This window comes from Corvus hawaiiensis, chromosome 2 (genome assembly GCF_020740725.1).
Source record: "Corvus hawaiiensis isolate bCorHaw1 chromosome 2, bCorHaw1.pri.cur, whole genome shotgun sequence".
Classification (NCBI taxonomy): Eukaryota; Metazoa; Chordata; class Aves; order Passeriformes; family Corvidae; genus Corvus; species Corvus hawaiiensis.
In genome coordinates, this window is record NC_063214.1 from 117,654,150 (window position 1) to 117,678,694 (window position 24,545).

General features: G+C 39.7%; 2 protein-coding genes across 3 annotated transcripts in view; both read right to left on the minus strand.

The window, feature by feature from the left end:
• Positions 1-669: 669 nt before the first annotated feature.
• PWP2 (PWP2 small subunit processome component) lies at positions 670-16,342 on the minus strand. The gene is made up of 21 exons (XM_048289984.1): positions 16,249-16,342; positions 16,035-16,147; positions 15,266-15,360; positions 14,796-14,895; positions 14,158-14,301; positions 13,601-13,736; positions 12,949-13,169; positions 12,341-12,484; positions 11,512-11,582; positions 10,677-10,813; positions 9,483-9,631; positions 8,714-8,861; positions 7,548-7,698; positions 7,013-7,193; positions 5,925-6,072; positions 4,900-5,008; positions 4,543-4,608; positions 4,182-4,400; positions 2,928-3,078; positions 1,781-1,855; positions 670-1,632 (listed from the first exon to the last, which is right to left on the minus strand). The coding sequence occupies exons 1-21, from the start codon at positions 16,264-16,266 to the stop codon at positions 1,482-1,484; spliced, it is 2,727 nt and encodes a 908-aa protein (XP_048145941.1). The 5' UTR covers positions 16,267-16,342; the 3' UTR covers positions 670-1,481.
• A 1,977-nt stretch (positions 16,343-18,319) lies between these two features.
• TRAPPC10 (trafficking protein particle complex subunit 10) overlaps positions 18,320-24,545 on the minus strand; it is a 37,986-nt gene continuing 31,760 nt past the window's right edge. For both annotated transcript variants that reach the window (XM_048289991.1, XM_048289988.1), the window contains exons 19-23: positions 24,187-24,313; positions 23,318-23,488; positions 21,782-21,959; positions 21,188-21,382; positions 18,320-20,384 (exon numbers count right to left, since the gene is read on the minus strand). In XM_048289991.1, the coding sequence (XP_048145948.1) occupies positions 20,146-20,384; positions 21,188-21,382; positions 21,782-21,959; positions 23,318-23,488; positions 24,187-24,313 (910 nt within the window). In that variant the 3' untranslated portion in view covers positions 18,320-20,145. The remainder of the gene's footprint in view (positions 20,385-21,187; positions 21,383-21,781; positions 21,960-23,317; positions 23,489-24,186; positions 24,314-24,545) is intronic.

The window sequence follows — 24,545 nt, forward strand, 5'->3', positions numbered from 1 at the left end:
GAGGGCAGGGAGTGCCTGCAGAGAGCCCTTGATAAATTTACAGAGATGGGCAATGACCAACTGTATGAATGAAGTTCATTGGAAAAGTGCTGAATTCTGGTCCTAGGACCGGGCAATCCTGGATGTACAGGCAGGATGGGGAATGAAAGGCTGAAAAGAAAGATATTAAACTATCAGAGAGTATCCAAAGGAGGGCAATGAAGATGGTGAAGCGCCTTGAGGAGAAGCCGTGTGAGGAGCAGCTGAGGGTACTTGGTCTGTTCAGCCTGGAGGAGACTGAGGGGAGACCTCACTGCAGTTACCTTTAATATTTATACCTCTCTTCTATTCCAACAGTCAAAAGCGACCAGAAGACAAATCCAGAATAACAGAATATGCTGATAAAATACATTCTGGATCATTGGTAATATTTGCAGTATCGTCAATATTTAATATTTATACCTCTCTTCTATTCCAACAGTCAAAAGTGACCAGAAGACAAATCCAGAATAACAGAATATGCTGATAAAATACATTCTGGATCATTGGTAATATTTGCAGTATCTTCATTAACAAAGCCCTTTCAACACATGGCTTGAAAGTATTACAAGGACAGACACAATTCTTTGTATTCACAACCCAGCTCTTATTAGCCAGTTCTTCCATCAATTCACAAAAACAAAGGGAATCAAAAGTTTCAGGGTTTAATGTGTTAAAAAGCAACATTTTAAAAAAGAAAGGGCTTTAAAAAAACCCAAAACTACAAAAAAAAACCAAAAGACCCCAAACCAAATAAACCACCACATTTGTAACACATTCTCTTACAGTTTAAGTTACATTATTGAGTTGGTAATGTCCAAACAAATTTTCACTACAATATCTCAAGGCTGTCAATCAAACCTCTACAAAAGTTGTAAAGCCCAGTAAATTTTGTCCCGTAGTCATTGCTACGGGTCTAACATTTATCATTACTGAAACCTCATCACATCTGGGAGTCACAGAACTAAGAAAAGAGTGTTCCAGAAATATGTACCTATTAAATCCAAGTAAAACAACATTTAAAACAAGTTAAGAGCAGTACATTTCCAATTCAGAAAATATTTTTATCCTTTTTAAAATTCAGAGTCCAATATAGGACAAGCCTGCACTACAAAATTCACAACACTTAATGTACAAGGCATTTTTAATAAAGAATTAATCCAGTCATACTTCCAACTTCACTAAGAACACTTCTTTGTTTTCTTATCTGAAATCAGGAATTATTTAAAAAAAAAATCAGTTAATCAAGAAATCAATGCTGTCAAGTTTACAGCCAAAGGGTACACAAAATAGGCAAAAAGTGCCATCCATGGCATATCCCACATTTCCATCGCTACCTCCCATGTAACTCCATCCCACTGTTAGGAACTGATGCCACTATGAGGGCCACTCATTCTCAGTGAATACCACTGCATAAAATACTGTCTGAGGTTTTCACCCTCTCAAAAAGAGTAATTAGGAACTCAATTATCCTTATGAGCTTCTTGCATAAGATAATCACTGTCAGAATCCAATTCTTCTTCATCTCCTGGTGTTTCCTCTGCTGGACGTTTCATGCCACGCTGTTGAGAAATGGCCAGCGCGTATTTGATGTTGTAGATATTCCATTCACAGCTGTAAAAATAAATAGGAACACGTTGTTTACCTCCTGAAATAAAAACACCTCTAAAAGAAGTCTGTCTCGGAAGTTTTAACAGCACACTATCATCCCCCACATCACACCAGGTTTTTGATTTGAACTTTCAAATATAACAATACATACAGTTTTGAAACATCTTCAAAGTGACGCTGGATGCTCTTCTGAAGGAACTGTATCACAGGGAGCAGCTTCACTGACCTTGGATGGAGAAAACATGCAATTTGCAGTGCAATTCAGATTTACACATGGAGATCTAGAACTTTTCAATACTTTCAAGATTTTAACAAGCACACATTAACTTCAATGCAAACTTTTTAATACTAAATAAACAGAAGTTCTTTCCTTTTGACTCTACCCTCAATGATTATACTCAATACGAGCAATATACTGTGAAAACTGTATTTTTTCTAATGACAAACTCCATATTGAAGAGCTAATTCTACTTCCTGTAGCAATGACAGTTCCTTCCAGATACTACAATACTTTCTGAACAAGGGAGAGTTTGTTCTAAATGCTCCTCCTCTACTTTAGCAGCAACAAAAGGAGAGAATTCATTCCAGTCATTTCAGTAACTAAAACATTATACCCACATTGAAGCAAGGGAAGAGTTACAATGCACTGTTTTTTAAATTGCAGGACTTCTCAGATTTCCTCTCACTTAGCCCATTGTAAATTTGTAAATTTGCCTGCTTTTTCTCCTGAAAGTCTAAAAATTCCTTATTATGGGTGGGCTGAATAGAATTCACAGACCAGGCCCATGTAGTTCTAAAGTACTCTGTAGGAAGGCAGAGTATTACCAGCTAAGAGTGCATGCTATAATCACAAGCTAAGTCTGTAAAAATGCAATCAGTACCTGCATGTTACCTTTCAGTTACATTTAAGATGAATAATTGTTTAAAAACACAATTGCCAAAATCCTACTATCACTCTTGTAATCTTTATACATTTATTGGCTAAGCAACGTAGGCAAAGTTTTATCTGTTATATTTGAAAAATGTTTCTGCAATGTATCTTTGTATCTTGGATACAAATCCAATAATGTATCCCAATTCTGTCATACACACTTTCTAGAATCTTTTTAGACCTTTAAGATCAAGTCCAAACTGTAACTTTTACCATTAGTACAGAAGCTGTAAAACTGAAGTAGTTCTAATTGTTGTGTATGCATTATTTAGAATGTCACTAAATGTTAAGTAAAAGTCTTAAACTAAAAGGTTTTTATTTTAATTTTAAAATCCTTGTCAGCATTTTCACTTTCATGGGATCTCACCTTGTTTTCAGCTTCTGTCCATGCAGCATGAGCAACTTATGAGCCCAAATAAGATAGAACTCCAAGTGACAAGAGGTCTCAAATGCAGAGGCCAGGAACTCCAGTAACTTCTCCACATACAGGTCTGGCAGTGATGAGCAGACAACATCAACTGTGCAAAAAGGTAAAAAAAAGCCCATAAACATTCAATAGAGTTGAGTTATTATTTGGAATAACATGAAAGAGACCACAGGAAAGCATAAGGGGAAGGAGAAGAAAGCTGTATCTTGGCAAGTAGTGGATATTTAGTGCTGTATTTCAGGGTACAGCACCACAATCTCTAAGGGGACAAATCTTCCTTCTTTGAACCTTCCAAACACTACTGTATTTAAATGCAAGAAACTGACTCCTCCCTCTCCAAGTTCTTCCTCTGAGCAGAGTACTCCCCCCAGCAGCTCTCCTTCAAAACTTTTACTTCCACCCTTTCTTCCTCTTTCAGTGTAAAAGACTGTATTGTTGCTGCTCCTTACTTCAGCCAAATTGCTGTATTCAGTGGAACTAGTTATGCACAACAATCAGAGGCAGTAAATGATACTTGAAAAGACAGCAAAGTCACCTGCCCACACAGGAAGTGTCTGAATGCCATTAGCAACTGCACAGCACAAAGAAACACAGTTTAGAAGCATTCAGAATAACCTCACATATAACTAAATGACCTCCTTATATATAATCCACTCTCATAAACAGCTTTGGTTTAACAAACAGGCACACAATCATCCTGCTAACAGTGGATTAAACAGCCTCTCCTCAGTTGTACTCTGGCCCTCCAATCATTTCCCAAGCCCTCCACCAGATGCTCTGAATATCAATGTCTTTTCTTGTGCTGTCAATGCCAGAACTAGGCACAGTAGTCCTGATGTGGTGCCACAAATGCTCAACAGACAAGATTCATGACTTTCCTCAAACTACTGACTACATCCTTGATACTGGTTAATGTTCTTAATCACACAGGCACAGTGCTTACTCACGTTAAACTTGCTGTGCCCCTCCAACATCTGCTGCTTCCAAGAACTGACATCCAAAAACTTTGCCTGCACATCTAGGCCTGATCAAATTCCATGCTGAGAAGTCACTAAATGAGCATGAAGTAGACTGGTAAAATTGAAACATCAATTAACACTAAAAAATCTACCTTTACACCTCAACTTATTTTAGTTTGCACATGTCTGCTCACAGCTAGCTCAGCCCAGTTTCATGGGAGATCCACCCACTCACCTTCACTGCTAGGGACAGCCTCTATGACCTCCTGAATTAATTTCTTTTCATTCAGCTTGAAGGCCATGACGATAGCCATAGTGTACTCCTTCTGACTCAGTGTTTTGTGTATATTGCTGGGTGTGACATCAATGTCCAGCTCAAAAGGATCAAAAATTAGCCCAGAGTCCAGTGAATAGAGCAGGAGACCCTCTGTGGTGGTGGCTGCCCAGCTTCGTCCTAGAAGAGAAATAACAATATTTAACAACAAAGATGACTTTTCTAGAATGGAAACAGAAGAGTAATGACAATCCTCCAATGCTCTATGCTTTTGCTTGTTTTAGATGGAATAAAAAATCCTAAATAAATTGTTGATACTAACCTGTAGGACAGAATCTCACACAAGTCACCCTTATTTCTGGTTTAAAGTGTCGATAGCTCATGTCACCTAAAAGAGAAGTTTAGAAGTGATTTAACATATTTACCACAAGTTCACAGTCTAGTTATCAACTATGATGTCACCAATAAATAGTGCGCAGCATGGTAAAATCTGGCAGAATTAAAGACTGAGTAAGGAAGGGACAGTCCATGTCCAAGAGATCCTACAGCTTAAGTGGTGAGGCTGAATTTTGTAATCGTGATGTTAAAACTGAGCTCAACAAGTCAAACCCTTCTTGTCTACGTTAAGGGTTTTGATCTACATAAAACTAGAAACAAGAGAGCAAAGCCAAAGCCATACCTCTTTTTACTCCAGGAAGAGGGATGGCAACACCTTCATCACCTCCACCCCCTTCATCAATCAGAGCCATGCTGCCAAATTCAGTCATTTTTCTCCGATCTAAGTACTCCTAGAAAAACATGCAAGTTCCATTCACTGCACTGAATCTCTTCTCACATGGCAGAGCTCAGCTCAGGCTTTGGTTTCACATTATTATAACAACTGTATTCTGTGTCAGATGCATTGTTTGCTTCCTCAGCTGCAGCCCTGCTCTTTCAGCCCTTCAGGTTCCATACCTGCACTGTGCTAATTCAAGGGCTGTGTGGCCAGAACACTGCAAATGAGATTTTAGGGACCTCACAATGTAAATTAGATTTTAGGGGCCCTCATTTCAAAAACCCATCCCCTCCAGGGTTCTTTTTCAGCTGGCTCTCTCTCTTTCAAGCCAGATGCTGAGCTACAGTAACTCACAAACCACTGCTGACAAAGAAGCGTACTTGGAACCACAGTCAAATACAGCCTGATACAAACACTGGAACAATCATCGTTCCCAGGTAAGGGGATGTTGAAAAGGGTTACTGGAATGTTTTTCCTTCTGATGCTTTTCATCATTCACTTTACTCTTGAAGGAATTTAATTTGGCACTTGGCAATATTCAGAAACAGAGTTTGTAAAGCTCAGTGATGTTGTTCCATGCCCACAAAAAAAAAATCCTTCATTTCTCTGCTAACACAAACTGACACCAGGGGAATTAGCTTAGTACAAAATGTTGATAATTTAAATTTTCACTTCCATTTTAAGTCTAGTGCCAACTAACTTAGTATGCCTGAGAGTTCTGCCCATTCAACACAAGCACACTGCAAATCTGGCAAAAGTTTCAGGAATTAATTCTGTTCCAAGACGAATATTTCCTTCTCTCTCTCCTGCACAAAAATAAGCCCATTCTTAAAAAACCATTCATGAATCACACTTAATGAGATGTTATACCAGAACCAAAGTCTTGTGGGGGTGGGGAAATGAAAAAAAAGACTCCTGTGCTCACATACCTCCATTGCATCTAAAGAATAGTTGCATGAAATTTCAAATTTTTTCATAAGAATCTGTTCCTTGACATTATATATACAGACAAATTTTGACAATCCACCTGCCAGAATAGATTGACCATCTGCTGAGTAGCACAGAGTTGTAAAAGATCTGGTAAAGAAAAAGAGAAAGCAGTTAATTTCACTGTCACAATCGAGCTAGAAGACATGAGTACAGTGTGAAGACTCAGAACCACTCCATGGAAAAAGTGGAGATCTTCATTCACATAGTATGTGCTTTACACACAAATTTACTACAAAGCATTTGGTGCTTTACTATGAATCACAAACAATTTAGAACTTCTACAGCTTTTTGAAGTTGAATCCATACTTCTGATTCTAAGTCCCAGCTCAATGAATGAATTCTCAAACTACACCCTACACAACACTCTGGACAGCCAGGAGAGCTACAGTAAAACCAGTGCCATGGCATGTTTGAAAGAGATGGTTGAGAGCTCATCACCAAAAAAAACCCTTATTTTTTCCAAAAAGTCATTGTTTCTTTTTTTTTTGTTTGTTTTTTTGAGTGGAAGCAATACAGGCAAAAAAAAAAAAGGGAAAAGAGAAGAATGAAACATTTCTCTAATACACTTTTTGACAGTACGCAAATTCAACTTGCCTTTAAACATTACTTCATATGCATAGCAACAGGTAATAAACCCCCTACTTTAATTACTTTTTTCAAAAAACATAATAGTTTCTACACACTAATGGTTACATACTAGTATTTCTGTAGGAAGCTATCTACTTAAAAACCTACCCCTAGCAAATTGACAACTTGGCCTGAGAAGCTTAATATCATGTTGGCAACCCAAGTTCATAACTGATGAGAAAGAACACGTGCTCAGAGTGATGCTGATCAGTGAGAGAACACAGCAAACTACACAAGGGAGGCATCTAGGTGTCAGGCAGTCTTTTCAAATCCAGCATCAGAATCAAAATATCTCAACAGCAGATGCACTCTGAAATCTTCACGTTGAAAACAAATGGAAAAACAATTCAAAAGCAACCCAGTGTGTCACCCCCTTGTCACTGCAGCCCCCTGTACGTACTTGCCCTTGGCTGCCTGCTTGGCAGTTATTTTATCCAGCTCCTTCCTCCCCATCTGGAGATCGTGCCTGCCCTCGATGGAGCCAGTCTGTGCTGCATTTTCATGATCCCAGAATGTTATCTGGCCATTCAAAGCAGCAACTGCGAGCTCCTTGCCATCAGGACGGAAGGCAACAACAAGAACTGCAAAGAATTTAATAGTAACAGTTAAAAATGCAGTCAGATACTTTTCTAAGAAAATACCCTTAAATTTTTCTAGGATCTTATCTCAACCATTAGAAAAAATTCAAGAGTAACAAGTATGACTGCACTTTTTCTCCTGGACAACATACAAATGTTTAGCTAATTATAAAGCTGAGCTAGAATTAAATAAAAATATTTACTGCACTGTTGAACAAGTCCTGGAGTGAAGTATCTCAACTACAGATTTTCATTTCCAAGAATGAGTCTGTCTGTATTTGACATGTTCTGTTGTTATTAACATATTTTACATAGTATTTTTATATTTGATAAAAGACAAGAAATGAAACAGATTACCATCTGAGTTCATTATTAGTGTCTCCTTAGTTCTCCAGCTGTCCAACATATCCCATAACTTGACAGTCTTATCCCAAGAGGCACTGGCTAGAACACACTTCATTGGGTTAAAGGACAAGCTGCTGATGGGACCCTCATGACCTGCTAAGACCTAAGAAGAGAAGCAAAAATAACCTGGAATTAGGTGGAAGAAACTGCTATCTGTGTCGTCTGCATTCAACAAACTCCAGATACAGCCATTAAACCATGCCTGACTTGTCCACACATGCTTGAGATCACTTTTTGACACAGGGCATGATACACACCAGTGATTCTCAACTTCTAAAAAAATTCCCTGAAGTGCTACCACTACATAAGCATCTACAACCACTCCTATGTGCACACTTTAGGAATGGAGTGTGCCATTTTCCTCCCTCCTTTCAAAACAATCAGACCAACTGTGAAAAATCAAGTCATTGCTCTGAGAATTCAGTATCTCCTGCAGTTGATAACACTTCAGAAAAAAACAAAAAGACTGAGAATAAGAGTAACAGATTTTCATTTCATGGAGCTCCTACTCCTCAAAAAAAAAAAATATCAAGGAAAGAAACTACACTCAAAACTCTGGAGATCCAGTCAAGTATACCCTGAGTTACTGAAGTGACCTGTATTGCATGGCTGTGCCAAATTAAGTAAGTGAATCACTGAGCTCTTCTACTTGTACAAGATGTACAGGAATGCTTAAGAATTGAAAAAATAATTGAAAAATCATGGCCCTGCTGTGCTGCAGCAAAACCCTCCATGAAATCTGCATCAGTCTTAATACAGCAACTACAATTTCTTCATTACCTGCAGAAAACATGTAGAAAAGAACATCTCTGAACAAGGAGGGAAAGACTCTCATGCCCATGTGTTAGCTCAGCAATATCGGTGTTACTTCATCACTAGAAAGAGCTCATTACTCAAAAAACTTAAAAACTACTTCCTACACAAATTCAGGGTGATCTCCATGCAATAAATTAAAAAAAAAAAAAATGCTGAGAGCAACACAGTGTAGATTATTTTTGAATGTAACAAAACACTTCATGTTATATTGAAACCCTCGAAACTAATCCCAAACTTGCTGAGTTATCACCACACTCCACACTGTGTTAAATTCAAGCCCTCCCAACACAGTGGGTCCTTACATCTAGCAGCCTCCCACTCTGCATTGACCAGATGAATATTTCAAAGGAATCCTGGGAACCAGCTGCCACAATCTCGCCACTGGAGTCCACAGCTAAACAGGAGAACTGACTTGGTCGTGGGGACGTAAAGGTACGGAAATTCCGGTACCTGTTGAAGAGGTGAAAAAAAAATTATGAGAACGTTTTAAGTAGATTTAAATGTGTGTTTAACAAGTGTATTTAAAAAATGAGTTCATTTGTTTTGTAAAGATTTGTAAGTCTTTACAAAATATTCTTTGTATAAAATTAGATGTGATGACTCAGCATAATTACAAGATCCAAAAGAAGTATGAAAAACTCTGCAGAAACAGAAGACAGAAATACTCAGAGGAGCTTTCTTCTATTAAATAGCACATGTCAGTGGTTTAGAAAAATGGGCTTGTTAACACACCCAATTCTGTGCACAGCTGTATTATACTGCAGGAAGTATTGTTAGGCAAGTGCCTTCTCCCCATGTGAGGAGAGCCAGACAACGACCTTCCTGGATTTCCAGCTTCTCTGAGGAAAGTTTCTCCAGGATTTTCTTCACAGAAACTGGATGGAGTAACAGCATTCCTAATTATATCTAATATAATATCTAAATTGAAATCAAAGGCTGAATCAAAAACCAGTAAGGCAGTGTTCATGTTTATGCAACTTCAAGCAAGCAATCAGCAGTTTGCTGTGTTTTGGGGGCAGTGTGAAAGCTGAGGACTAAATGAGACACAAAAGCTTTCATGTGAAGAGCTACCTGTGCAGATCAAAGGCACGCACTGTTCCATCAAGGGAAGCACTCAGAACAACATAACCAGTGGAAGTGAAGGTTACAGCAGTTACTCCACTGTTGTGTTCTGTAAAGGTGACAAAACAAAAGCTGCTTGAAGTGTTCCACACTTTCACCTGCAAAGACAGACAAGGAAAGACTTCTTAGAATCTCCATCAGCAAAGAGAGAAAACAAGGGTAAGGCAGCAGCAGAGTAAGAACTCTACAACAGCATAAAAGACTTTCAGTAATATCAGTCAAGAGGCCACAGCTTATCCTTAAGCCTCTTAAGACACATTTGCAACATAAAAATCTAAGTGGAGATAGACACAAATGAAGTTGAAACAAAGTTAATTTTCAAGGAAAGTAACACTTGGTGAGCATCTGGAGCTTCCAGGCTTGTACTGCCAGGGCTAAGACAAGTGTCAAATTCAAAACCAACTCCAAAGCTGCTACAGAAGTTACAATTGAGACAGTATTTCAGGTGGGGTTTTTTCCTGATCAAATACCTTATGCATTTAACTTTCTGCAGTTTAAGGCTTCTGGGGTTTGGCCAATTTTCAATCTGAATGGCAAAAGCCATGAACTGGCAGATCTTTTTATGACATTCAAAAGTTTTGATTGGAAATCAGCTACTACTGTTGTCCCACTTATGTGCCAAGACATTGTGGCAAAATATCTTTTAAAATAGAAGTACCTGTACACACAGCCTATTATTTCAATGCAAGTCATTCATGAGAAGTTAATTTTTCTTTAAAATAACAAGCTTTTGGAATGGTACATTAAACAAAAAAATTGCACTTTTATGAATAATTTGAAATTAATTTCATATCAAAACCAATTATTAAAAGGGCAAGAAGTTGGGTGGCTGAAGTTCATTCATCCCAAAATATCATGGAATCATAAATAAATTAACACTTAATGAATTAGATATTTTTGGTTTTATGGTGACTGGACCTATAATAATTAAAAAACTATCTGCTAGAAAGTGTAAATGATGCAATTTGTAGGCAGAGGTAATAACAAAGCAAAATGCTCTAGAGAGAAAAATCAAAACATTTAAGGGACGAGAGAATAAAAATTTTTGACTTTGTAGTAACAGAGCTTTCTACACAGAATGGAAAGTCAAGCTGCTTAGTACGTTACTAAAAGTTCATTTTCCAGCAATATTCTCTCACTTACTTTCCCATCCTCCCCTCCAGTTACTATGTACTGTCCATCTGGAGAATATGCCAAGGAAACCATGCTGTTGAAATGGCCCTGCTGCTTCAGCACGTAGGACTCGCTCTGCCATTCCCACACCAGGAGCTGCCCCAAACCTGTAACCACAGCAGGATTTACCACAATCATGAACACAATGACCCTGTAAATGCAAGCCACAAAACACATAATGGCAAGCAATGTTAAAAAAAACCAAAGGTTGATGCAGACAGGTTGAATTCTGTACCTTTCTGTCCTAATAAGAGCTTTTTTCTTTATAATGTCAAGGCAATTTCCTCGACAATTTCCTCCAGGAGCTGTTACTTGGAATAATGTTTTTAGTGCTACAACAGCAACGCTACCAACCAGCTGATAAATGAGCTGGAAAGAAAAGCAGGGCTGCATATAAGGGTAAAATTTTGGGTTTCATGCAAAGCATTATGGACAGGGTGGGAATGCAGAACATCCAGGCAGGTTTGTAAAATGCCACATGCAACAAGCAGCAAAGGAAGAGAGAACAGCCTAGAATGAAAGCAGAAATTAACTACAAGGGATCTGGGCTTTCCCCTAACTCTGTTAGAGCCTTTTTATATGAAATATGTATTTTTTCCTGTACCAACAAACTACTTTCCTGAATCATCAGAATTCTGTGAGGAGAGATTGATAAGTGATACTTGCTTTACTGTACCTAGACACCACAGATATGAGATTATAAATTATTTAATGTTCGGAGTCAAGACAAGCAAGAGGGTTTTGGGCCTCATGCCCACCACATTCCTCATTTTTCCATGAATACAGACTAAAAATATTGACTAACCTGAGCATCCAAACGCAATCCAGTCACCAGTGCAGTTGATAGAAATAGAAGCTATCCTTTGGTCTGAAATACTAAAGTAAGAGGATTATCCAATAAACAAACTTGTGTTTTTATGTCTTGTGTGATAACACTTGAAGTTTAATACCTATTAACTCTATTCAAGCAAGTTGTTTGATTGTTTCACTGAACTTCTGTAACACCATAAAATCAAAAACCACGAAGTTCTTTCCTTTGTTCCATTCCAAACCATCAAACATTCCTTACTCAGAATGAAGGCAGAGGATCTGCATCCTAAAGATGTACTTGCCAACAGAGAGTAAAACTCCCCAGTTTAAGAAAATAAAATACTTTTGTATATGGAAATTGTTTAGCTGGCATCCTACAGCTAAGGAAAAGAATTCTGATTTGATTTCTCAACTTAGACACAATTTACAGATAATTTTACATATGCAGACCTTTCCATAATTATATGGAGTATAAAAATATTTTCTACAAAGAAGCTGAAAATATTAAAGTCCACAGAGTTAAAGAAATCTATAGCCAACAACCAGAAACTCCTGAGTAGTTTCCTTATTCAGACCTCACTTTTCCAAAATAACCTATAGAGTGGAATTATATGGTATTTATTGCATACATTTATGATTCTACCTCTCCAGAAATTACAGTATTAAACAGATAGTCATGTTTTAAGATTTTTATGCTCTCTTTATTCATCCTTCACTGCTCAGCATGATGTGTTCTCAGTCAAACAAACTAGAACCCTCCCCAAAAATACTTACTCCCTTCCCCCCCAAACCAAACCAAAACCAGTGACAACCCCATACCCCACCTCAAGGAGTGGATCAGATTGAAATCTGGAAGCTCGTGGAGGTGAAAGATTCCAGAGGCAAATCCAGTGACTAAAAGATGTGTTTTCTTGTGATATGCTGCAGCTGTCAGGTTATTAAAATCTCCCTCTTTATTGAAAAAATACCTGGCATGCAAGAAATAAGAAAGAAGCAAGGTGAATGTTAAAGAAAATTATGTTGTTAGAGCTGCATCTCCAAGCAGCTCACCAAAGAGGCTGATGAGCCACCTTTGTGCCATCTTCTGAAGTCAACTGGCAAGAAATCAAAGCCTCCAGACTTAGAAAGGGTACTGTAATAAAGATCCCATTTACACTTTTTGAGTTCCAAACACTAACACACCATGAGCCAGTATTTCTTATATCATTAAAATTACACTTGTTATTCTGAAGGTGAAAGGTACTGCCCTTCATATAATCAAAGGTAAGACAGACAGGAGTTCTACCAGTACTGCTTAAAATGGGATCTGCAGTGAATTTCTAAATCCTGGGCAGTTTTATACTGCTTTGAATAAGTTATAACAGATGAAAAAAAAAGCCCAGTACAATAAAACCCATTACAAACTTTGACTTGATAACTGAAAACCACTTACTTTGCAACACGTGAGTATTTAACCTTATTTCTAGTCTCTTGTTCACTTGGATCAGCTTTCCCATGAATTTCTTCACCCTTTGGCTCTTCAAGCAGCTCTTCATCATCTTCTGCTGCCTTCTTTTCCTTTGCTGCATCTTTAGGGGGCATTGGCTTCAAACCATCCAGCTCAGTGTCACACTGCCACACACACAGAGCTGCATCCTGGCTAATTGTGTACAGCTAGAATACAAACACACAAATTATTACTGTCCAATACCTGCTCTCTGTGCTCTGCAAAGATATGAATATGGACGTGCATCAGGATAATACATTACTTAGTCCTCTGGAATCTGAGGTGCTTTGAACTGGAAATTTAACTTGTCCTGAGAACTGGTGAATTATTTTACCTGCCCTCAGAAAAATTTTGCAAGGACCAAAGGCAACTTGATTACCAGTCAGCATTACAGCTAAGCTAAATAATTTTTTCATATTTAAAGCTATAGTGTTTTAGAGGAGCAAATTTAAACACAAAATTATGGCAGAGCCACCATCAAGAGACACTTCTGTATTTTCTAAATTCTGAGATATTGTCAAAATAGCCATCTACAGATAAGATTCTGCTTCAACTATTTTAATATTCAAATTCAAGCATGTTGTGTAATTATCCATACATCTAGGCTGTTCTCTTCAAAAAAGCAGGCTACTATGACATCCTTATGGCCTCCAAGAGAGTAGTAGATCAAGTTTGCCCATCGTTCTGCTCCAAACACCCATGTAGACATGTCCTTGCTCCCCACTGCAAAGCACCTGCCAAAGAAAAGCCAATTCCAATTAGAACACTGGATTGCAAAACTCTTCACTGGGTGGAGAATGTCCTGAGCTCAAATTCACCAGTCACCACTTTCATTTGACAAACATCAGAGTTGTAAGCTGAGGGTGGTGACTGTAGCCAAGGTAGACGAGGGTTAAACACATTCAAAATGTCAACCATGCTCACATTCCTAAGGTATACTCCTTTTATGAATTAATATGCATTTTCAAGCAAGAATACAGTGTTGATCCCCAACACATGCATATTTTATACTTTCTGGTCTGCCTGATTATATTTTTTAATTAGAGACAGGATTTTTAAGCTAGTAAAATACTTCAGAGGAAAGAGAATGGGACTGCAACATGCCTGCAAATATTAACATGTGCAGGTAGACAATGCTTCAATTTAACAACTCACTTGGAATCATCAGTCCAGTCAATACAAGTGGTTTCATCATATGGGCCATAGTAGGTTTTGTCCAGAACAAATGCATTGAATTCTCGTTTCTTCCCAGGAGCATGGTACAGGTAAGCAAGATTGTCTTTTGTAACCACAAATTTCCTGGCATAAGGGGGGGAAAAAACATCATTGCACACAAAGCTGATAAAGCAAACAACTGTTCAGTAAAGACTACAATATAATGAAACAAAACAATAATAAAAAGGTTCCTGTGCTACTGAAACAATAAAAATGGATTGCTTTCGAATGAAAAACAAAGTATTTGCAGATTGATATTATCCCCCACCTTAAGCATTATAAAACAGAAAACCTTCAGTAAAAATCACTGAAGTTGAATAATGAAATTCTTATTCTCCAAGTCTCAAAACAGAAGGGAAAGTTCAAACACTCAAACCAGGATATTCTATTTCCAAGGCTTTGCTTTCCTTCTTTTCTTCCCCCATCGATTTTACAAAGCAACTCTGATAAGCTTGAAATCTCCCTTCATCCATGAATAGGAAACATTCACAGATTGGTTACAGGGTGTCTTCATAATCACAAGTAATTTATGGGGCAATTCCTGCTATTTTGTCATAAAGAATGCACTCTTCACTTACTTGCCATCAGGGGAAAAGCTGACACTGTGAACTGGCTTGTGAAAATAAAACTGATGTATCACACATTTCCCAATCAAACTCACAAGCAAGGCAGCTCCCTCTGTAAGGGCAGAAAAAAAAGGATCATGGGAATAATTGTGTTCCCAAAGAAATCATAATCCTAGCATGCTTAGTTTCTTTCCTTAAAGGGGAAGCACCTCCTCAGAAACTTTTCAAGACAGTGTGCTTAATATTATTAAAATAAAAAAATACAATCCAAATGATGAGACACTAAATTCTGTAAACAAGTTATTTTTCAGTTCTGTAAATAAAGATATCTTCCCCAAAAATTCTAACGTAAGTAATTTTTAAAGCAGACCACCTCTAATTTTGTGTTAGGGTTGAACACCTAGCAATTCAGATTTCCCCCACTCAAGGCTGCATTTTTACTGAATTCTTTCACAAAACAAAAGTCTCCTTTGTGCTAGTACCTTCATCAATTAGAATGGCAAGGCTTCCATCTGGAGAGATCCCCACACACACAATATTGAGCCGTGTAGCCAATGGCAACGTCTCACACTTGTTACTGCAACAAAACCACAGAACAGTAAAATAGGGACAGGGATGTAGGAAGAACATCTTCGGTATCAATGAAATACGGTTTGATGTCTTTGTTAAAAACTACAGACAATCTGGATGTAAAACCCCCATAACTTTCTTTAGCTGTCACAATCCCATCAACACCAGCTACGTGGGTTGTTCTGTGCAGGGCCAGGAGCTGGACTCGATGGTCACCAGGGGTCCCTTCCAGTTCAGGATGGTCTGTGATTAAATGTAAGAGACAGGCTCCTGACTGGAATACAGGCACGGGGAGCAGCAATCACAACTCTGGCACACAGGAAAGGCTGATGATGCTCTGAGCTTTGTTACACACAAGACAGAAGGACGCAGGCAATCCACACAACTGACCAAACACAAACCTATTTTCTCCCTTTTTTTTTTTTCCTCTGAAATACAGCTTTACATAATTCCTCTGCTATTCTCCATATAGATGTACCCGCACAACACCGTGACAGGAATTCCACTAGGCAGGCTTCTACCTTTAAACGCTAAGGCAGACGCTTTCCAGGACTTTTTGGAAGGCCGAGCATCCCACAGAGCCCCACGGGTCGGGCTCCACAATCTCCTCAGAGCTTTATTCCCCCCAGAGCCCCGCGCCGGCAGCGCCAGCCCCTTCCCCGCCCCTCGCCGCTCTCTCACTTCTTGAGGTCGAAGAGGGAGATCCTGTTGCCGACGGGGCTGAGCAGGGAGTTGCCATCGCGGGTGAAGCTGAGGTTGCCGCGGCGGTACACGGTGCCCAGCAGGCCGGAGAACTGCGGGGGCAGGAAGGGGCAGGGTTAGAGGGGCTGGGGAGATGGGGAGGTGAGGGGGAGATGATGGTGGGGGTGGGGGGCGGCCCCCGCCCCGCGCTCACCCGGTACGCGAAGCGCATGGCGGCCGCACGTGGGGAGCGCGGCCGCGGAACTGCGGCGCTGAGGGGCGGGCGCCGGGCCGGGAGCCGCACAGGGGCCGGGATCCGCACATGCGCCGGGGATGAGGGCAGGGCCGGAGGGGAGGGGAGAGAAGGGGAGGGAAGGGAGCGGAGCTGGTGCCGCCGTAGAACGTCAGCCCCGCGCGGTGGCCCTGCCGTGGGTCCCCTTCCCCATGCACGGGCCCGCCGCCACCGCCGCCAGCCGCTCCCGGCCCTCCGCAGCACCCGCTACGAGCCAGGGGAACTGTGGTTCTTTTTAGTAAACATATTACGGTATTTATGCTTTTTAGTAAATGCCTTGGGCTGACTGCGGGAGCTGGGCCTGTTTAGTCTGGAGAAGAGAGGGCTGAGAGAAAATCTCATCAATCCTTACAAATATCTCCCAGGCGGGTGTCAGAGGATGGTGCCAGACTCTGTTCAGTGGTGCCCAGTATCAGAATGAGGAGCAATGGCTGTAAAATAAAACACAAGGAATTTCACTTCAACATGAGGAAGAATTTCATTATACTGAGGGTGGCAGAGCTCTGAACAGCTGCCCAGGGAGGTCGTGGAGTGTCCCTCTCTGGAGACATTCCAAACCCACCTGGACGTGTCCTTGTGTCACTGCTCCAGGTGACCCTGCCTTGGCAGGGGGTTGGACTGGGTGATCTCCAGAGGTCCCTCCACCCCTGACTATTCTGCGCTCCTGTAATTAAAGTGAAACTACACTGAATGCCCAGTGTATAGATGTGGAAGGTTTCTTTTTAAAGCAGTTTAATTGCAGTGGAAAGGATGTTGGTGGCCGGTTTGGTTCTTTTCAATTAAAGTGTAAAAATATCACAAAAATACGTAAGGAAAAGAAAGAAAGGGAAGGGTAAGAGTAGATAGTGGAAAGACATCACCACCCATGGATCTATTAATGAGACTTGATTGTTGTAGTCTCTATGTCCCTTGGTCAGAGTGATAAGCAGTCTTCATCCTCTGGGGAAGGGGGCCCACAAAACAAAAAGTTCCTCGGGTTATGTACATTCAGGTTAGCATTGGAACACCCAGATCCCTCCCCAGGGAGGGAATTCTACATGTCTGAGGCAAGACTGGGGCATGCATCACCTTCTGAGGGAAGAGTTTCAAAAGGTGTCACGGGTGCTTTGGGCTCCTTGGTGGTCTCAGTCCCCTCCTCTTGGTTTTGCCCGCTCTGTGACCCCAGTTCTGCACCTGCACTGGGGGTTGTGTGGCCACCATGGACCTGAACAGCACAGCTTGCACCAGAAGGGTGCTGCCCTACCTTTGTATTTCCCACTTGAATGGTTAGTGGTGTTTGAGGCATAACAATCCATTAACTCCTTACTGTCCACGCTCCTTCAGCTGGGTCCCTGGATAATCACTCACAGGTTTTAAAGTAGTGTTGCAGAATGTGGAATATGTCAAAATTAAGTTAGGATGTTCTTTGATTGTTGATCTTTGTATACTTTCAAGCCTAGTCAGCAAGGAAGGAGAATTAATCGGTGGAACAGAGAGCAGTGTCCCTTAGTTATGGATATCCTGGAACTAACGAGCTTTAAGGATGCAGTAGATCAAGATGGGGATGTATGTCTATGTATATGTTGCCAACATGGCAACACGTATCCTATGACTAAACTATCTCCATTATAATACCAAAAGTCAGACCTACAGGGCAAAAAGACCCTGCCGAGGTGAAAATCCTCCCCTGGAGCATGCACAGAAAGCAGCTGGGATTACACAATTTGTGTGGAAATTACTAACCATTCATAATAGAGGGGCTGTACTTGGGAGGTTGCTAACACTGAACTGCTGTTTATAAATAACAGCAGGAAAAGTCTGGAGGGGTGTGCTGGATTTGTGGAATACCATGGAGCCTCCAGGATTGTGCAATTCTGAAATAAATAAATAATGTGTGTGTAATTGCACACCAGGTAACAAATCTGGTTTTCCCAGACAACAGCAGCTTTGGTTAAAACAGATGAATCAATCACTCCTCCAGACCAAACAGAACTCACAGCAGTGGAGAAGTTGATTTCTTTTTAAAACATGTATATTTAGAACTGTAACGCTTACAATTTCATTAAACAATCTTAGTACAATGTGTTTAATCTAACAGTATATTACAGAACAATGTGAAAAATGATTTAATAGCAAACCATGAAAATGGAATTAATAATACCTGCAGTGTCAAAGTCACTAACTTGTTACCTTTTCCAGTCAAAGAATCCCAGCAGTCATTCGCACTAAATGATGCTTTGGGTTTTATCCAGAATAAAATGGTATGATTTCCACAGAGAAAGGGCATTCCTTCACAGAAAGAAGATGCATAATAAGAACATTTTCAGCTAGCAGGTCTACTTTATATATCTATTTAGAATTTTTAAATAAAAAATAAATTTAAAAAAAAAAAAGTATAGACCAGTGCAGGGTGCCTATTCATTTTTCAACTTACTTGTGGTTCTTTTTGAAAAGAGGATTTGTTTTTTATTTCCCCTCTGTAATTTAGCAGAAGAAGAAAAAAATAATAACAATGAATTTGTCTAATGAGCAGCTCCTCACTTTAGTTTTGCTGACAAGTATTTGACGTGGGACTGTTTCCTCTGTGGAGTCTGTTGACAACGCACCATTATAGATCTGCAAGTAGAAAAGGTCATTCTCACATTAAATGCACAAGTTTCAATATCAGAAGCAGGACATCAGAAGAAGTTGTAATTTTTCCAGTCACAGGTGGATTTGCAACATTCACAAAAATTACACTTTTTTTTTTTTTTACATTTTTTGTATTTACATTTCAGATATAAATAATGAAATTCTTTAAGTTACATGTTTTAACTTTGCTTCACGATTATTCTACATCTGCAAGCTTTCCTATATCAAACCAACCTCCTTCTTTCATCATGAATGCACAAGTCTGGCCTCTAATCAGTAATAATTACACTAAGCCTTTATGATGAAAGGTTGACTGTTCAAGTATCACATCATACTGAAATTTTTGCCCCAACTTAAAAACTGGGGCAGCAAACCAAGCCACTTGGAAATGGTAATAAAAGAAATTAATCTGGGAACTCAATAAGCCAAATAATTTATTATTAAATTCTATCAATATCTTTCTTTGGTAAGAAATATGCAAGAGGATGACCCAAAGCCCACCCAAAAAAAAAAAAAATCATATAGTATGTGACATCACAGTGTCTACTCTGTGAAGGAGAAAGCCTCAGAAAATTAAGGAATTTTGTTCAGTTAAGATTGTTTATAGCAGTAGCTCTTCCATGCATCTAAGTATGCAAATGATGGAAGTTTAATATAAAATTGCAATGGCAGGAATTAACAATGATCAAACAAACAAACAAAATAAAACCAAACCAGAAAAGCAACTGTTACACCAGTGAATGTGCTGTTGTATGCTCTGTTATGTTTCTGGCACATGTGTGAAAAGCCTGTAAATTATTACATAAAAATTCAGGATTTGGATAATTATATCATCCAACTCTACATTCTAAAATATGTAGGAAGCATGAAACAAATCTCTCAGCTGCCCGACAAAAATAAAGAAGTGGTCCAAAGATTTGGATTTTTTGCTTTTTGTTGCCCTGTGTTGTTGTGATGCAGGGATGTGACTGCAGGGAGAAAACCCAATAGCTGACACAAAACATACTAAAGTGGCAATATAAACTAGCTGACACAAGCCTCGCTGTACACTTAAATTGATACAATTGTCTGGTGCTTCCATGGCCAGTACACGCCAGTGCCACAGGTCTCCTTGGAGTTAATGTTGCAACGAAGACTGAGCAGGTCATTATCCCATAAAGTGCTTTCATATCCAGTTCCTAACGGGTTCCTGGTCTCCACTCCGAGCTGTCACGTGACGTTGACCTCCAGAACGTGGTCGTCCTTGCTGGGAATGACAAGGATTTGCATCCCTGTGCTGCTGTTGAAGACCTGGCCTGGGGAGAAGGGCTGGAGCCGGGGCATGGGCAGACCCTTGTGCTCCCCACTGGCTGTGGAATGCAGGCTCCCCCTGCTCCTGATGCTGCTGCTGTCAGCCTGCTCATCCACATTCTTGTCCACAGACAGGTTGTCATTTTCAATCCAGCTATCTGTTGGAAACAAAAAAACCCCCACACTTTTATTCTACCAATTAACTTTAACAGGGCATTTCAGAGCCCAGTCAGTCAGCTTAACACATATTCACAGTTACTGGTCATCTCTGCTGAGGCAACAGTCTGCATGCTTTTGGCCAGCACCAGAGGTAACAGAGTGAATTGCTTTCAAAGTAGAATTTCAGCAGCATGACCTCACATCTGTCACAAGCTACAGGGATGGACACTGGCAGCTCCACTGACAAAAGCTATGTTGCTTCTACAAGTGAATTCACACTACAGCTCTGGGACTCCTCAACAGTACAGATAAATACTCTACATGGCTGTGGTAATTTAAACTCTTCATCTGATCTGGTTTATATGCCACAAATTTTCAGCAGTTCTTTTATTTTGTACTCAATCCCTTGAAAACTGGGAAAAAATTTCAAAGCTAGTGAAGGCACACAATTTACAGAAAGGGAAACTGCAGGATTAGGGGGTTATCAAACAGCTTTCACTTGATTATAAATCCAGTGACAACTAATTTGCACACTAATCTTGAAAGGAAATATAAGGGAACAATGCATTTATTATTCCTCCTCAGCGATTTAGGTGGCAACCCAAATTCAAAGTTCCCATTAGAGCAAGTTTCAAATCAGGACTGTGAGTGAAGGTAACAAAGACACCTATGAGCACCTGGTCCATATATGACCAAGTCCATCTATTGTCAATATATTTCTTGCCTGCTTTTCTCTTTACACAAGAACACAGAGAAAGCAGAGTAATTTCTGTAAGTAGCCATGCAGTCAAAATGGCCTTACCAGCATCAAGCTGCATGGAGTGAGCAGAATGGTGAGGGAGGTATTTAAACAATCTGACATCAGGGAAAGGCAGATACCCAGCAAACAGTGGCATCACTTCCATGTGGACTTTGTGAGTTGCTCGAGGTGCTACAGGCATAGAAATCACTCCAGAGCTTTTTCCACAGACTGCCCAGTTACTACTGTTGTCGACAACTGCAAGAATAAAGGGAGAACACTATAAAGATCTTCTGTGAAAAATGGAGAACCCTCAGGATAGTTTTAGAGCACTTTGAAAATCTGCATTTTAGCAGTATCTAAAAGCCCACCAGCTTTTATGTGTGAAGAGCTTGCAAGGTAAGAAAACAGCCCTACACAGAAGGGACCATAGTTGGGCCTCATGCATGTATCCATCCAATCTGAAAAACATTTCTATTCCAGTGGAAGGTAGATTAATAAGGAGAAAATAAAATATTCCCTGTCTAGCAAAATGCAAACTGCTTTACTGAGCAGCTGTACCCACAATACTGGAATATATAGCAAGCCTGGCAGATGTCATTGTCAAGAAAAAATTAGGAGGAAATTTATCAAAATGCTTAAGAAAAATACTCTTACCTTCATACATGAGTTTTGTTGTGCAATATCCATCTGATTCTGTTAATGCTTCATCTCTGTCAACCTCGGAGAGCTCAACAAGCCGGGTGATGGACACCTCTAAGGAGCAGAGCGAGCCTGTTTTACAGTACTCTGCATCCAAGGGTGGGAAGATTTCAGTTTTCACATGGTATAATGTCTGTCAGGAAGAAAACAGTGCTGTTATCAGGAAAAAGGGGGAATTCTACTTGTGTTTAAATTGAACTGGACAGTGGGTACAGTATCAACTTAACTACATGTAACAGACACCTCCTGTTAAATCTTCTTAATGTGAGAATCACTTGTAAGTAACGTTCACTTCATTATCTTGCTCAGCTTAGGAAAATCATAGAACATGGAATCCTGGAATGCTGTGCAATAGAAAGGACCTTAAAGATCATCTGGTTCCAACCCACCTGCCATGGGCAGGAACACCTTCCACTAGATCAAATCAAATTTGATTCAATCTATTTTTGATACCAGCAGTGAGAATACCAATTTTTCCTTCACTTCTGTGCTTTAACACAGCCTTTCAATGCTCCTAAATTGACACTAATCTTACTATTTAAACAATTTTTATCAGTTTCTTAGCTCCTCTCTTTACACTACAGAACTAGTTTATCCCTCTTCCTGTCATAGTCCCTGGAATATCAGTGCCCACATTATCGAGCTGATTTTTAATTCCTCCACAATTAAACTTCTGTCAGAAAACCCCCACTGTTTAACATAGGTAGTTGTCTTTAAAAACCCCATGAAGATACTGATAGAGGTGCCAAAAATGGTTGTTACATGCCAGTAGGCAAACACCTGAAATAGTGCTCGGGGCCAGTTTGCAATAAGCAGGAAGAAAACACTGAAAACAGACAAAAGGACTTAACAAAACAAAAGTCTTCTCATGATGCTGCTGTTTACCCAAGCATCACAAAGGGTAACACTGAATTTAGAGATGAGATTAAATAATGTTGATAAAACTTCCTATTAAATGAATTCTACCTAGCCTATAAGCTTCCTAGTTGATCAAAGGAATTAAAAGTTTATCCATAAAGGGGAAGAAGAAACATTTCAGATAATGGCCTAGAAAACCCTAAATATTTCATCAGAGAAGCTCATCTCAAGCACTACAAAAAACAACTCAGATGCTTTCAATAGCAAAGATATTTTGGAAATTGCAATTTGCTTTGGAGAGCACAATCTTAAGCCAGCAGGAAAAAAGCAGCTCAGTAATCTGCAGACAATCTCCATGGCACCAACCCAAGAAGGTGAAAACAGTAAAAAAATGGAACAAGATTAAGCTCGAGTGTTATGGCCCCCACCACATTCCTATGGCAAGGATATGTTTCCACTGTATCATATCAGGCTGCAGTTCTGTCACTCACAAACTGACTTTCCAATGATTCTAAGTAGGTATCAACCTCATTATATAAACAGAATTCTAATGTATTTCTTGATTTTCCCTTTCCATTTATTAGGAAACCATATTCAGTTGAGATATGCTACCCTATACTTAGGAGTACTTACAAAAAAATTTTCCACTTGGAATTCGTAAGTGAACGGCTTCAGGGTAAGAGACTGTTCTTCAGAGGTAGCTGGACAAAAGCTGACTGAAAACAGGCACTGCAAGGAGAGAGGAAGCTCTTTTGTCCACTTCAATTCCCATACAAAGAATATTGATTGCTTACTGTACACGACCTGGAAGAGAATGTTTAGAGTGTTAGCTCCTTCCTTCCTCTCACAAAGAAGGGGAAATGCACACATGCATATGTTTGTCTGTTCTGACATTGGGACAGTTTATAGAAACAAACTCAATAAAGCATTAGGGAAATATGCAACCAAAATGACTAACAGTGAATCTTTTTCACAATGCACATCTTTTTAAAAAGAAAGGATCCATTTCACTGTCAGAATCAAATGTTTTAAAAGGAAACACTTCACATTCAAATGTGCCTGAAAATATTTTCATCTAAAGTCAAATTTAATAAAATTATAGTATGTTCTTATATACTTTTTCTAGCCACCAAGAATGAAAAATTTAATATGTTCAGGCAAGGCTGAAAGAAGCTTCAGGGTTGCCCAGGGAACCTGTGTATGCCCCACATCCCTGGAAGTGTTCAAGGCCTGGTTGGATGGGGCTCTGAGCATCCTGGTCAAGTGGAAGACGTCCCTGCCCAGGGCAGGGGATTGGAACTGGATCATCTCCAAATCCCCTTCCAACCCAAACCATTCAATGATTCTATGGTAAGAAACTGTTCTGCAACTGAACTGGCTTACAGCTATTCCAGTATTTAACTGGAAAACTGTCTCTACCTGATTTTTTTTTTCTTAAAACCCAATAACAAACTGCAACCGTAAGATGAATAAATTCAATAAACCACCAAGTGAATTTTTACCTGTTGAGATGCAGGGTTGAGAGGTACCAGCTGCAAATCTGTACACTCAGCAGAATTTTTTAGGCTGTAGTCTGAAAGCTGGAAACAGAGTTCTGACAAATTCTGTACACAGACTTGCACATATTTCCTGGAAAATACGACACAGTTTGCTCAGTGAAAGCTGAAGAGTTACATTGGAAGAGTCCATGTCCATGAAACAAGGCTGTAAAACATCCTCTTTCATATTAAACAAAACCAAAGAACTACACAGAAACAGCCTAACTGGGTTTATCCCGTGGTCTTACGTCCAAACCCACAAATTTGTTTTACTGTCATGAAAGAACACGAGAGGAGATGCACATGCTTCCAGGGGGGATACA